The sequence below is a fragment of the Curcuma longa genome, unplaced genomic scaffold (assembly GCF_044706935.1).
Source record: "Curcuma longa cultivar G26 ecotype Majalengka, Jawa Barat unplaced genomic scaffold, ITB_CL_G26_1.1 contig_17397, whole genome shotgun sequence".
NCBI classification, from domain to species: domain Eukaryota; kingdom Viridiplantae; phylum Streptophyta; class Magnoliopsida; order Zingiberales; family Zingiberaceae; genus Curcuma; species Curcuma longa.
Window position 1 is genome coordinate 1 of NW_027430586.1, and position 15,677 is coordinate 15,677.

Here is a 15,677-nt window from a genome sequence, read left to right on the forward strand (position 1 = left end):
TGGATCAATGCTCAAGGGCCATATGGCAATCCAGAAATGGAAAAAAAAACCCAACAGAACTCACAATGTCCACAATTATTGCTCATAATTTTTGAATGATAAATAGATACCACAAGCAGAGCAATAAAAATTTCGGTAGATAAAATAGTGAATGGAAAAAGAATCGCCACCTTTTCTTCTTCTCTCTTGCGGTCTTTTTCCTTCAATTTCTCCTTCAACTGAGCAATGTAGGCCTCAAAAAGCTCTCTTGCAAAATGATCATCATCTAACGACCTTTAGCACAAGAAGCATATATCAATGGTAAGAAGATCGAAGTATGTTATGCGGCAACAATGAATTCAGCAATAAATACCAATACTCCTGGCTGTCTAAAAATAGTAATTTGCTTTCCTCCCAATTTGAGTAGGCAGTTAATTCCTTCAATGAAACAAGAAAAACAAGATTTAATCAGATCCTACATTGAAACACAATGCAGTAGTGAAATGTAATACCCGTAGTACATTATGGGCTAGGTGAGTGAATGAGTACCTTGATTGAGTATAACAGATCAGAAAAACTGTCTGCAAGACGTTGGCGCTTTTTAGCCTCTTTCTCCTCTTTTTCCTGAAGCCTTTCCAATAGTTCATCAAATGCTAACTACAAATATAAACGACAGAAGTTGAATATACACAATAATAAGTCAGCCAAAGATGGCTTTGGGGAAGAGAAAAGATGCCCCAAGCAAGGTTCAAAATATTAAGCGGTGCTAGAGTCTCGAACTGTTTCAGAACCATGCTAATGTTCCAAAATATGATGCCGATGGTGAATTAGAAGTGAAAGGATAAAGGACACGAAGAAAAAAAAGAAAGAGATTCATATCCTTAAATTCAACTTTGTATAAACATAAGCTACAAAAATAATGAACATTTTTAATTCATTTTAACGTGTTGTAGCATACCAAGGGGTGTCATGTATCGGCATAATATGGTATTTATCGACATAATTGACAGGACAACACAGTAAAATGCTTGTTTGATAATGTTATACTCAGCTTTCGACATATTAAAGACACATAAAATAAGAAGACAGATAAATCGCATGATTAGGATATGAAAAAAAAAGGTGTACCTTCAAGTTTATCTCAGGTATTCCTTTCAAACTACCAATACCTGCCACAGCAGTCTTGAATTGCTCAAATGTCCATGATGAAACCAAAGTAATCTGTATGGAGCACATAGCGTAAGGGACCTGCACACTTGATAAATTTATGCAGAATCCAAAAATACAAATAATTACTTTTCCAATCTTCACAGCGTCTTTGATTTGAGACTTGTCCTCATGGTACTGCAAGATAAATTAATGAATCAGTAACTTTAAGCTAGGGCTCCCTTCTTGAGTCTTGACAATTAAGTAAATGTTTGGAGAATGGGATAAAACAGAGTCAAACAAATTAGTTCAATACGAAGCAATAAGTATGCTAGTATAGAGACATAATGCTTCTATATCTTTGCATTTGGCTAGTTTCTTATTCATTATTCCAGCAAAAAAGATTCAAATGTGGCACAGAAAAGACAAATAAAGATTTACAGAGGAGAGGAAACAAAATATGATAGTTTAGCAAGACACAGGTGTGGTTCAAGGCGTGGAGTAAACTATCATTTCAGGTGACAAACCAATCCAGCTAAGATCTAAGACGGAAATAGCTTAGAGACAAATAATTGCAAGCACTTCTCCAGCTCATAGCACATTGGAACATTGTCAGAATCACAAACCGTGGCAAACAGAAGCAGCATAAGTAGCCACCTCCAAAGTTTTCATGCAGCATACAAAATGTGGCGAACATGAGGCTTCCTCCAGATCTAGATGCAAGATGTAAAGAGACAAAACAGCATGTGGGAAAGCAAGACACAGCAGCGATCAAGGTTTTCTTGATCTAAGTATTACCTTAAATCTAGGAGAGAAAAGATACAGGTGTAGTTTAAGGTACAAGACATAGCATCCGCCTCCATATTAACTTGACAAAAGTACCAAACAACTGGAATACTATGTGTGATACTGATGTTTTGTTAATTTTTCAGGATAAACAAAGAGGAACCCCTTGTGAACCAGCATTGAGGCAATATCAACCATATTGATCCAACAGAGGTCTTAAGCAATCACCAAACTAACAGGTTAGGTATTGGTAGATACTCAGATTTTATTATACAGCCCGATCCTCAATTCTTCTGCCCCTCCTCAGCTACTCCTGATTGCTGCCCACTGAAAACCTATTGCAAACACAAAATACAGCAGAGAGCCAAAACTCCAAGAGAAAATGAAGCTTGGTTCTTGATACTTCGCCAGTTTATTCACGAGCCAATCTCACAAAAACAAAGGGACCATAAGGCACTATAAGAATTTGTAAGAGAAACATGATTGACCAACTAGGCTAATTTGTCAACTATATTCACGAGTGCTAGTAAGCACAAAAAATAGTTCTAAAATTACTTGATCCCCAAAGGAAATGAGAAAAAAACTCTCGGTAGATTACTAAGCATCAGAGTGAATTCTTCAACTAAAAAAAGTAAATAAGCTGAGGGTAGTAAACATGTTATGCCATTACAGAAAGCAAGCATAACCTCTGGTACCATGCCATTACAAGTCTATCAAAAATCACCATTCAGCAAAAAAAATAGCAATGTCTGAGCCTCTTTGGCAGAGGAAAAAGAAACCTGTTTTTCAAGTTCCTCTACAACATCTTCAAACAAATCTTTAGCCGTTGAGCCTGATGAATTTGATGCTACAGCCAAGTAAGGTGCCAAATCTTTGACCTGCAAGGAATAGTGGTAATTTAAAGAAAATGTGCAAAAATACATGTACAGGAATTTAAGAATGTGAAACCAATGCAGAAATACAAATTACCTGCGCAAAATAGTCACGCCATTGAGTTTTAGCTGTAAGAACACCAGAAGCAACGTGTTCTTCCATAAGCCTGCGAAATTCATCCCGGTTTTTGCGCTCTGCTCGTCGAATTTGTTCCTATAAGTCAATGTGACCAAGAATAATTGAATGAGTCAGGAAAATAATAATTTATAAATATAGGACCAACCTTTTGTATTTTCCTCTTTTCCTCCTCTTCTTTCTCCAGATCACGTACATATTCCTATTTAATATGGCAGCAGTCAGCAAAAAAATTTCTATATGAATGAAAAATAATAAATGACCTGAAAAATTTCCAATCGATCAATCTTCTCGAGTCGATAGCATCTTTCATCACCCTCAAGATGATCTTGAACTTTTCTCCATTGACTATTTGACTGAAGCAAAGTAAGTTAAAACAATACTGTGGTATTCCTTATGGTACAATGATGTTGATACTAAGTAGTTAGAATACCTTGATGAAGTCACAAGAATCAAGGAAATCTCTGTATTCCATAATGTTTCTTTTATGCTCCTCAGCAGCTTTTGTTCTTTCCTGAAAAATCCATACAACGCAATTAATTTGAAGAACTATTATTTTACTATTAAACTGTTCTTTGAACACAATGAGGTATTAACAGTATCAACATAACAGATTGATGGGCTCTTATGCGGCTTCTTGTGCTATGGAGAGCTGTTATCTTGTAGTGTTTAAATCTCTATATATTAGTGTCCAGTTGGGTTTCTCCATTCCATATGGGCATAGTTATGGCATCTTGTCAATATGTTTACTGATGACAATTACCATAGGAGTTGTGATGCACTTAGCAGTGTACGAATCCTGTTTGTGTGTTTGATGATCTATGTTGTAGGATGTCAAAATCATAGTAGTTGGTGCATTCTGAAATTATATGTTTGGTTTCCTAAAAACAGAGCAGCCCAGACTCTTTTAGGAACAGCAATATGTTTATCCAGAAAATAGAAAAGCAGGGCATAATGGATCAGTTTGACTCAAATGGGATTTTGTATTTATTAATGGATTTGGATATATGTGATGGCTGTCCTAGCTTTCCCATTAGCTTACAACTGGAGCATAAACAGAAAATTCTATTTGAAGCTCATGTTGGTGGCACAGTGCATTCTAGTTTATTAGAAATTCAAGAGTTTTGGTGGTTCTTGAAAATCATAAGGTATTTGAACTTTTAAAAGAATTTTTATATTATAATACTGGCTATAGTTGCTGGTTCTTATGTATTGTAATGGAGAACAGGTGAATTCTGAAACACCATGGGACATAGGAGAACAGGTTAGAATTTCTGCAGCAGCACAGGCTTCCTACATGCTTTTTGAATGGAGAGGTATCCATACGGTGCAGAATAGGCAAAACAGAGATTCACTCAGAGCGGCATGGAGTGTGCAATTACCTTTTCTGAAAACAGTGCAAATAGTGCAGAGTAGCTGGGTTCTAACAATAAAAATTACTGCACATCTGGCCTCAGTTTATTGTTCCATTTACACATTTGAGCAATGTATAATTATCTCTAGGTTTCATTCATCCTTGTAGAGTTTCACTGGAAGGGCAGTCAACAAATCACTATCTGTAAAAGGGAAATATAACTTGAAAGCGACCTTTTTGGTTTAATAAAGTAAATTCCTCAGTTGCCAATTGGTAAAACAAAAATAATAGCTTCCCGAGCATACATAAGGCAGAAACTGATACAGAGCAAGATTGAAATTGCAGAATTATTCATTTTAACTAATAGAGCCAAGCATCTGCAAAATGAGAAAACAGGATTATGAATAAATAAGAATCTGAAATTTCAAATTTTCAACCTTTTTCTGTAGCTCGGTAATATAACTTTCAAAAAGATCTTCACGTTCTCTTGGCCGTTCAACCGCAATAAATCGTTCATCATCCTCAAACTTAATTATTGCTTTACTGCACAGATGAGATTGACTTAAAAGTATGGATTTTTTACAAGATGGAAGATATATATAGAACTAGAGATTTAAACTCCAGTGCAGAAACCTTTCAACCTAAAAACTAACAACACTACAACATAAAAAGTCATCAAACCTCCATCTAGTCGATGATGTAAGGTCTTTGCATTCCTGCACACAACAGTATAAATCAAATCATTAAAGGAAAAATGATCATCAACCTTGTTGGTAGAACAATGACACATACTTCTAACATCTTAACAAAATCCTCCCGTGCTTTCTTCTGCTTAACACGCCTTTCCTCTGTCTCCTGTTTTTTTCTTTGACCAAGGTACTGTCAAACATAGTAATTTTAATGAACAAAGAAATTGATAGTAAAGTAGTTTCATAAGATACATAACATATACTCTGACAACTAGAACATTTTAGCTGCTGAAAATCAATTCATCAGTTCACCTCATTAAATGCTTGTTTCCTTTCTCCAAGTGTTCTCAAAGAACCATATCTTTTATCATTTATGATGACCCTCATTGCCTAAGAAAATTCAAAATAATGATATTAAATGGAAAACAAATAAATAAAATGCAAAAGACTCCACTAAAACATATCAATTTTTCCCTTCAAAATATGCAAAAGATGACACACCTGCTCCCAAGTCCAATCAGACTGAACATTGGCAGATTCAAGTAAAGCTTTAAAAGCATTTTTTTGCCTCCTGAAGAAAGAACGTGTTACACTTGAACCATAACAAAAGAAGCATCCAACCTCAAAGATGAGTATCTTACCAGCTTATTAGCATAAGCTTGTTCATCAAATGCTTTATCATCAGATGACCTAGCATTGTCTTTCCCAACAACAGGTGTGGGTTCTTTGGGTTCCTAAAAAATTTATGAGATCAGCAAAAACATTACAATTTATGCATTTACAAAAGCGATTAGGCAGATAAGGCAAGAGCACTCAAAAATAGCATTCAACAGAAGATTGGCAGGTCAGATAGAAAAAAATAAAAGATAAACCACATGCTTAGCTGCTGTGTAATGCAGAATGAATAGAAACTACACTGAAGTGTGCCACTAAAATTTTGGCCAACAAAATTAAAAAAGATCTAAAAGATTGGGTTCAAGGGAAAGATAAGATCCACACAACCAACCCCAATAGTTGGGACTAGCACAGTGATGCGTGATGAGCTTCAAAGCAATGAAGTAATGAGGTAGAAAAAATGAATGGTAAATCAAAGGATAGAAATTTGATTAGTCAATATAAATCCTAGTTTATACCACAGACCGCCATCTTTTGAAATCATGTTGAAGGTTCTCAAATAAATTGCCAGTTTAGCCAAAACAAAAAGGTTCAACTATATTCAGTTATTCCTGCTGAAATTTTGAATACCTCCTGTTTAATTTAACAACTAAATTCTTTTCACTATTCAGCCTTCATACAAACACTACATTCAAACCTTTCTTGCACTCCATTGTTTCACATAACCTACCCCAACCCTTCTCCGTCCTCATAATCATCCTGCAACTACAAGCTTTATAAAGCAAGTAGACTGAATGAATGTTTATAAAAAATCAATTTTAAGCTTTAGTTAGTAGAAGTTTTTGGAGCACAAATGGAAACCACCTGTAATTTCCTTTGCTCTATCGTCCATTATCCAAGCCCATATATGAAAAAGTTTAATCAAAGTATACTGTGGCAAGTTTTTGTCGTACCTCCTCTTCCTGAAAAGTTTCACCATGCACACCCAAGGTATTTGTGAAGGATGAGTTGTCTTGATTGCTCCTACAAGATACAATTCCATAATATAAATATGGGCATCAGTACAATAAAATAAAAATTAAAAAATGGTTGATCCTGAACACCAAATATTCCATACTTGATCTCAGTGGCTGTAGAATCCACAGCAACAGAAGTATGTTCAGCAGTTGCAGAAGAAGGAACAAGATCAGGATCTGAATTTGCAGGTGCGTGAAGATTTGATAGATCAGCTTCGTTTTCTTTTCCTACAGAAGAGCTAGAATTGATTCCCATGGATGTTTCTGCACCACTAGATGATTCCATCAAAGAGGGGTTTATGCTTGAAGTAGATACCACCTCTGTTGCAGTGGGTAGAGAAGTGCTCATGCAAGAGGTTTCAGTAGAAGGAATAGTTGAAGCAACAGATGGAGCAGTTGTCCCTATTTCTACTGGTGGTAGCTGAGTTGCTGTTTTTTCTGATTGTTCCCGAGCTAGCTAAAATAGGAATAGATTATTTAGAGAAAAAATAGAAAGAGATTAAGTTAAAAACCAAAAAATAACTTTAAAAAAAATCACAAGATAAAACCTTGAGTTCATCAGGCATTGTCCATTTTGATTGCTTTGTAACTTTGTTATAGTAGTATCTACATCACGTAAGAAGCAAAAAAATTAATACTTTTTCCAAACAACACAAGATGCAACTCTAAAAAATTACAGCATTGACACAGATATAATAAGCTACAAAAAGAACACTGATATAATTACACACTTTCGACCATCAGCGGCAGTGAATTCCTTCCAGTCAGTTGATGCATCTGCCCTCTGCCAAAATGAATGTTAGAAATGTTTTAAAAAATAATTTTAAGTAAATAGGAAAAAAGACCAACCAACACCAGCAAGATCCATGGAGCATAACTATATAAAGAAGTCAACAAATAGTCTCTCTTAGTCATAAACATTGTTTTATCAGGTGATCTGAACCACAGCCCACCCAATTAATCAGATGACTCAAAAGTGGTGCCAAAATTACTAGATAGAATTACGAGGATTTATCTCTAGATAAATGAAAAATCTTAAAATTATTTGCTTTAGTTTATCAGGTATACCTCCACCAGTTCACCTTACGATAAATGGGGTTGATCATGAAAGATGATATTTTTACATCTTATCTCAGCTACAGTCATTTGACATGGGTCTAGGTGCACGCTCAAGTGACTTTCTTGTGCCTAGGCAAACTCACCTGCCTTGATTAAAAGGCACATAGGGTGAGGCTAGCACCTAGTCATGCCTCTTTAGAAGGCCTCTCTGGCTGCAGACATGAACCCAAGATCAGGTGAAGCTATGGAATGGAATAGTTTGATATGTATGGATGTGCGGAGGTCATTCTCTACATGCTTCCCTTTGTTGCCGATGATGCGGATTTATGGTACTTGATCCATTGTAAAGGTGACAGGATAGCATTGCTGCCTTCAAATAGTAGCAGAAGGGAAATTGCAACAACAACTGGTGTTCCTATTCTACTGTGGAATAGTTTGGATGTCTGGCACGAAAAAGTGGAAGAGGCACAACAAGTAAGAAGGAAAAGAGGAAGAAAGGTAGCAGATCAGCTTGACATGATTGATCCATAATGCCTGTTGGCACAGTTCGACATCAAAAGCATCTTTCTCCAATCAAGCACTGCAACTGGCATCAGATGAAGACCTTAAACATTACCAATAGTCTTTTTATTTTATTCAAAAGCAAATTGCTCCATGCAAAAAGTGATATGTACCTAGTCTATTACCGACAAAATGGTTTGAGTTTAAACATAAAATAGTGAAGAGAAAAAATGTTGCTCTGTAGAAGATAAGACACAACCAAGCTGGCATGCATATTATCATTTATTGGGCAAATAGGCCAGTTAATTTCGCGCATAATAAATACCATGCTGCAGCAGCAGGGCACATCAGCAATGTTTATATTTTTTTTAATAGAGTTAGATGTAACAAAGACTAAAGAGTGAGAAAGAAATACTACATTCAGAGTAAGGAAAAATGATATGAGTTAACATGTTAACACGAAAAGGAAAATGCACTCACTGTTGTCATTATGGACAATGAGATATTCGTTGCAAATTGTATCAAGAAATAATGAAGACACTGCCTTTATGAAAATCACCGTAAAAAATGGAAACATGGTGTCTTGTTAGCAGAAACATAAGAGCATAAACAAAAAATGAAAATCTCCTCTCGCCGCGAAACTGAAAAGTATAGGTAGTTTTTAGTAAATTCGCAATTTTATTTCACTTGTGTATTTTTCTCAATAGACAGTAACGATTGCCTAAACATATTTTCTTCTTGTAGCGGAAACACACCGATCATAACGATCCGTCATGGCTGGGCGATTCGTTCTTGCCGTTCTCTCTTCTTCCCTACGCGCTTCTCCTTCGCCTCGACCCCTCGCCGTTCTCCCTTCTCCTTCGCCTCGACCCCTTCCCCCTCGTCAATACTTTGCGACTGCATCGCCGTCGCCGCCCTCCTTCAGCTTCGAGCAGCACTGGTCAGACTATGATTTCTGGATGGTCTTCCTACATCCACTCGATCCTTCTCTCTCACGCCAAGAGATTACTGAGATATGCATTAAAATATTAGCAAAAGTTGTTGAGAGGTAAGTTTTTAATTGTTTTTTTTAATTTCTCTTAGCAGCTAAATACTGACTGTAACAACAGTGAAGTGAAAGCCAACGAATCTATATATTGCGTCTACACGAAGTATAGATTTGGTTTTTGTTGTGGGATTTCTCAAGAAATCTCAAAACAGACGATCGAATGTTTGCCAGAAGTTTGTTATGATGCGTCCACGTTGATTAAGGTTATAAGAGGTGAGAGCAATCTTGGTTTGTTCTTACTTAGATTGATATTTTACGTTATTGTTATAAATTTGGTATTTAGGTACTGAAGATGAGAGACCAGTTAAAGGCAATTTTGCTCGACGGTCGGACACCAGCTATCCAAGAGATAGCCCTGCCTATCGAGGTAACCCAGGTTCTTATCAAAGAGGTAGTCCTCCCGCTTATCAAGTTAAAGACAGTTTTGCCCGATGGTCGGACACCAGCTATCCAAGAGGTAGCCCTGCCTATCGAGGTAACCCAGGCTCTTATCAAAGAGGTAGTCCTCCCGCTTATCGCAGTCCCAGTGACTATCAAGGAGGTGGACCCCCGCCCACTACTTTTCCTGGTGACTATCAAAGGGCGCGTTTGGTTGAAGGTAATCGGCGATTACCTTAGTTATGTGATTACCAAGTAATCATATAACCTTGGTCATAGGGAATGAAACATAACCTTGTTTGGTTGGTTTAACCCATAATAATCGATCAAGTGATCGATTATGAACATGTGTAATCGATCACTTGATCGATTACACGGTTTTGAGAAAAAGAGTCTTAATCGATCCAGTGATCGATTAAGGAAGGATATAATCGATCACTTGATCGATTACAGGGTTTTTGAGAAACAATTTGCGACATTTAATCGATCACGTGGTCGATTATAAATAGTCTTAATCGATCGTCTGATCGATTAAGGAAGGCCTTAACCCCGGAATCCAGGAAAACCTACGTTTTCCTTGGTTATGTGATTCCGGGTTACATTACCTTTTTGCTGACGTATGCTGACGTGTCAGGCATAAAAGATTACCCCGGAATCATTGATTATCTAAACCAAACATAGTTTTTGTTGATAACCTTGGGTGGATAACCGGGGTAATCACAGATTACCCCCAACCAAACGCACCCTAAGGCTTTTCTCTGTAGCCACCAGGAAAAGTAGTGGGCGGGGGTCCACCTCCTTGATAGTCACTGGGACTGCGATAAGCGGGAGGACTACCTCTTTGATAAGAGCCTGGGTTACCTCGATTGGCAGGGCTACCTCTTGGATAGCTGGTGTCCGACCATCGGGCAAAACTGTCTTTAACTTGATAAGCGGGAGGACTACCTCTTTGATAAGAACCTGGGTTACCTCGATAGGCAGGGCTACCTCTTGGATAGCTGGTGTCCGACCGTCGAGCAAAACTGCCTTTAACTGGTCTCTCATCTTCAGTACCTAAATACCAAATTTATAACAGTAACGTAAAATATCAATCTAAGTAAGAACAAACCAGGATTGCTCTCACCTCTTATAACCTTAATCAACGTTGACGCATCATAACAAACTTCTGGCAAACATTCGATCGTCTGTTTTGAGATTTCTTGAGAAATCTCACAACAAAAACCAAATCTATACTTCGTGTAGACGCAATATATAGATTCGTTGGCTTTCTCTTCACTGTTGTTACAGTCAGTATTTAGCTGCTAAAAGAAATTAAAAAAAACAACTAAAAACTTACCTCTCAACAACTTTTGCTAATATTTTAATGCATATCTCAGTAATCTCTTGGCGTGAGAGGGAAGGATCGAGTGGATGCAGGAAGACCATCCAGAAATCATAGTCTGACTAGTGCTGCTCGAAGCTGAAGGAGGGCGGCGACGGCGACGCAGTCGCAAAGTATTGACGAGGGGGAAGGGGTTGAGGCGAAGGAGAAGGGGGAACAGCGAGGGGTAGAGGCGAAGGAGAAGCGCGTAGGGAAGAAGAGAGAACGGCAAGAACGAATCGCCCAGCCATGACGGATCGCTATGATCGGTGTGTTTCCGCTACAAGAAGAAAATATGTTTAGGCAATCGTTACTGTCTGTTGAGAAAAATACACAAGTGAAATAAAATTGCGAATTTACTAAAAACTACCTATACTTTTCAGTTTCGCGGCGAGAGGAGATTTTCAACTAGTTATCTTTGTTCGAACAATTTCGGCGAGAGGAGATTGTCTGTGGAGGAACTAGTGGTGTAAACTGCATTATTCACAAAATACTAAGTCAATAAATAAAATAATGAATTCAAATGAAGCAATAGAGTAAATGCAAGCAAGAAGCATTTACCTGCATAGGCATAGGGGGAGCAAAGTTTTGAGGTGGGCCAGCAGACCCCAGAACTGCAGGCCTAGGAGGCTTTGGAAACCAAATATGGTGTATTACTTCCATGAAACAATCACATAAACAAATAGAAACTAGATGAAATGAATAATTTCACTTACAGAAGACAATACCACAGCTACAAAGCATACAAAAGAGGCAATGTATAAGAGTAATATAAGTGAGCAAATCATTTATGGCGAAGCACCTACCAGAGTCCCAGAGGCTTGTGGGTTGCTGGCCATTCTCCAGGATGATTTAAGTGGAAATGAGGAATCAACAGCTGCAAATCCAAATCAGCATAGAATATGAATTTCCATAGTTAAAATGATCTGAAAAACAAAAATAACTTGGAAGATTGATGCAAATTTTAATGCCAAAATATCATTATTGTTTTGGATTTAATGCAACTTTGATTCAGTTAGATTTCTGTAATTTGGTTTTAGAGAGTACTAGTTTCTCAGGGAAAGCCATTACTTAGCAAAAGAGAGGGAATGTCTTTCCTTCACTAGAATAAAAATTTAAGCTACTCAGCAGGATCCTTTCTGAAAATTTCAAGCACAACTCCGATCCAGCTAGAATAGCGAAGATTTCAGAGGCATTAATTTTTGAGAAGTCAATCTACCCATGCCTACTATCCCTCTAAGCATCTATACGAAAAGCTAGCAAAAAGCCCGTGGGAGACTCTGATAGTAGTATAATTGTATGGTTTGGTAGTCATTTGTGTAAATTTCTTTTATCACCGTGAAGTTTCTCATGGAAAGCCATTTCTAGCAAAAGAGAGGGAATGGCTTTCCTTAAGTCAAATAAAAACTTAAACTACTTGGTAGAGCACTTTCCAAATATGCAAAGGATTTCACACACATCAACTCCAATCCAGTTAGGATCTCGAAGATTTCAGAGGTGTCATTTTTTGGGAATTCAACCTACCTATGCCTACTATAACGCATTTACAGGGCAAAGCTAACAAAATAAAAAACAGCAGGAGACTATGATAAAAGTATTGTTGTAGGGTTTGTAGTCATTCATGTAAGTTGTTATATCAGCGTGAACTTTCATCGACTGTCTCATCTTCTTTTGCTTCTACATTGCATGTCTTCATTACATTATTTTGATCATCTTCAAGCCATAGTATACCAAAATTTTGAGAGGTACCTGGTGAAATCTTTGAGACTTCATAGCATAAAATCCTAATAAAAACGAATATAGCAACAAGCCATAGTATACCAAAATTTTACGAATGGATATAAAGACTTCTTCATGCTATTGAGCTTTACACAATGCAAACTTCTTTGTCAAGCTAAAGCCACACAAATATATCTTTGGGCTTTCCGAAATCCCATTCTTAGGTCTAGTTTCTTCATAATGTCATCCGTTGTCATTTAACATTGCTTGTTAGTAAATGATGCCGGACACCCTTAGCGGTGAAAATGACAAACCAATTGCCGAGCCTATGCATGATTGAGAAACTATTGACAAAAAACATATCATCCTCAATTGTTCTCTCATTGGCTTTCCTCTTGTCTGAAACAACAAATATTGCCAAAATTCAGAAAACTAGTATGCAACAAAAAAATATAGCCAAATAACCTTGAGCTTCTTATGCTTAGTGTCTTTCCATTATACCAAAATGAAAGGACCACCTCAAACCAAATCTCTATTAGTTGTTACGATGGGATTTTCCTTCAAATGCCTTTGGCCAAATGTTTTATCTCCTGCAACCTCATGCAAAAAGAAAATGGAAACAACAAGCAACAAATGTAAAACTTTTGCAACACCATAGATACATTAGCACGGTAATAAAAATTTTATTATTAGTATTCTTGAATTCATTGCATAGCTAAGAACATCAAACAAATTACCAATCCAACTGATATAGCATGGCGGAAGGATAGAGATATAATCCTCGCCTAAAGGAAACTTCTAATACCAATTGACACAGCACAACTGAAGAAATAGAGATATGATCCTCACCTAGAAGAAAGTTACTAATTCTCACCCAAAGAAAAGGAAATTGAAAATTTTATTTGCTCAAAACTTGTCTATTACATGGGAACCTAATCCATTTTATAGTTTAATGACACGACCTATTTTTTATGAAACAACGAATTTTGCTAACAATATCTTAAATTTCTAATAAAACCTAACAGATTTTTAAAAAAAAAACTAAACAACTTTTTTTTTAATTCCATCTAATTATAAAAATTAACGACTTAGATAACTCTTAATAAAATTAAATTCTTAACTATGTTAATGATACAAACAAGAAACCATATTGCCATCAAAAAGACAATAATAGAAGAAATAAACCAACCATTGTTGGATTTGGCTAAAAGGCATCTTCGCTTCACAACTATTCCACCTTCCCACATGACCAAGCAAAAACACATTGAAATCAAAAAAGAAACAATTTAAGAAATAAATGAACAACTATTTGACTCAACTAAAAAGGCACCTCGGCTTTACAACCGCTCCACCTTCCCACTTAACGGAGTTAAATCTCTTCGATAGAGGAGAATAACATAGTCAAAAATCTAATTTTATTAAAAGTTATCTAAGTCATTAAATTTTATATTTAGTTGGAACTTTTGAAAAAGTTGTTTAGTTTTTTTAGAAAAGTTTGTGAGGTTTTATTGGAAAAATTAGGGTTTTGTTAGAAAAATTTGTTATTTTATAAATAATAAGTCACGTCATCAAACTATACAAGGGGTTAGGATCCCATGTAATAAACAAATTTGGAGTTAATAAAGCTTCTAATTTCCTTTTTTTAAAAAAAAAAAAAACTAAACAATTTTTTTTAAATATCCAACTAATTATAAAAATTAATAACTTAGATAACTTTTAATAAAATTAAATTCTTGAGTGTGTTATTCTCCTCACTTGACTCCATCAAATGGGAAGATGGAGAAGTTGTGAAGCCAAAGCGGCGTTTTAGTTGAGTCAAACAGTCGTTGATTTATTTCTTCAATCATTTCCTTTTTTATTTCAATGTGTTTTCTTGCTTAGTCAAGTGGGAAGGTAGCAGAATAGTTGTGAAGAGAAAGTGCCTTTTTAGCCGAATCAGGCAATTGTTGGTTTATTTCTTCAATTATTATCTTTTTTAGGTCAATATGGTTCTTTGTTTGCATTACCAACATTCTTTGCCAGATAAATAAGTCATCATACTCCATCCTAACAGTCGCAAAGGGAAGAATTTAAAAACATTACTTGATCAATCATGTCGACTAAGTGAAAGATTACACCTTTTAAGAATACAAGTCTCCTTCCTAAAAAAATCCACCTGTTACGCTTTGCTACTGTGAAGCAGAAAACGAGACATTTCACACGAAACAAAGATCGATTAGGAAAAAGCAGAAAACGCACACAAAATGGGTAGAAGAAACCACAGCGACTGCAGTCTCATATGACAGAATATGATTTTCGTCGCCGCTAGATAAACCTCAGCGAATGGATGTAGGGTTCCAGAGATCAAACAAACCCACACGAAAAGGGGATAGAAATGGAGGAAAATGTACCAGTTCCCGGGAAGTCGAGGGGGCGGAGCCGGCGGCAACCGAGGAACTTGATTCCGTCTCCGATTCGCCCACGCCGTCGGATGGAAGGAGGATGAGAAAAGAGGGTTCGCGGAGTTAGGTTTGTGCGAGAGACGAAGTCTATTGAGATTCCAATCAATTCTGATCGACGGGCCCAATAGTGATAATTTGGGCCGGACCATAAACTCGATCTGGATTATATTAATTATGTATTAATTGTGCCATAATAATGTATTATGTTGTGGTTATTTCAATATAAAACTATTTAAAATATTTAAATTAAACTAATTTTTATATTATTCTGAATAATCAAAATGTGTATATTTTATCATTCTTGTCTCAAAATTAAACCCAACTAACATTTTGGTTTGATTTTCAAAAAGGTTGTTTTCAAAATGGCCCTAACATTTATTAGTTTTTTTTAAATGCTACCTGAGCTTTGATTAATATCAAAAATATCCTTCAATATTTCTAGTTACTTGTCAAAGTATTCCCTTTCGAAGGTTAAAGTATCTGTTGGTGCAGTTTGCACTAACGATCAAACTCAGATTTTGATGTATGACAAAGTGGTTAAAGTTATGTTGTTGTTTTTAATCTCTTTACTAAGTGTG

General features: G+C 36.4%; 1 protein-coding gene across 1 annotated transcript; it reads right to left on the reverse strand.

Moving 5' to 3' along the window:
* Window positions 1-50: 50 nt before the first annotated feature.
* LOC141816609 (pre-mRNA-processing protein 40A-like) lies at window positions 51-15,145 on the reverse strand (the record flags this gene model as incomplete). Its single annotated transcript, XM_074704360.1, has 24 exons — window positions 15,049-15,145; window positions 11,746-11,816; window positions 11,501-11,569; window positions 7,325-7,377; window positions 7,142-7,199; window positions 6,910-7,050; window positions 6,695-6,821; window positions 6,531-6,600; window positions 5,604-5,696; window positions 5,464-5,533; window positions 5,275-5,352; window positions 5,066-5,152; window positions 4,955-4,989; window positions 4,711-4,816; window positions 3,353-3,433; window positions 3,183-3,275; window positions 3,068-3,121; window positions 2,881-2,997; window positions 2,691-2,789; window positions 1,276-1,323; window positions 1,108-1,200; window positions 529-636; window positions 353-417; window positions 51-273 (listed from the first exon to the last, which is right to left on the reverse strand). Coding segments are annotated over exons 2-24 (2,001 nt in total), but the record flags the coding sequence as incomplete, so codon positions are not given.
* Between the last annotated feature and the right edge of the window lie 532 nt (window positions 15,146-15,677).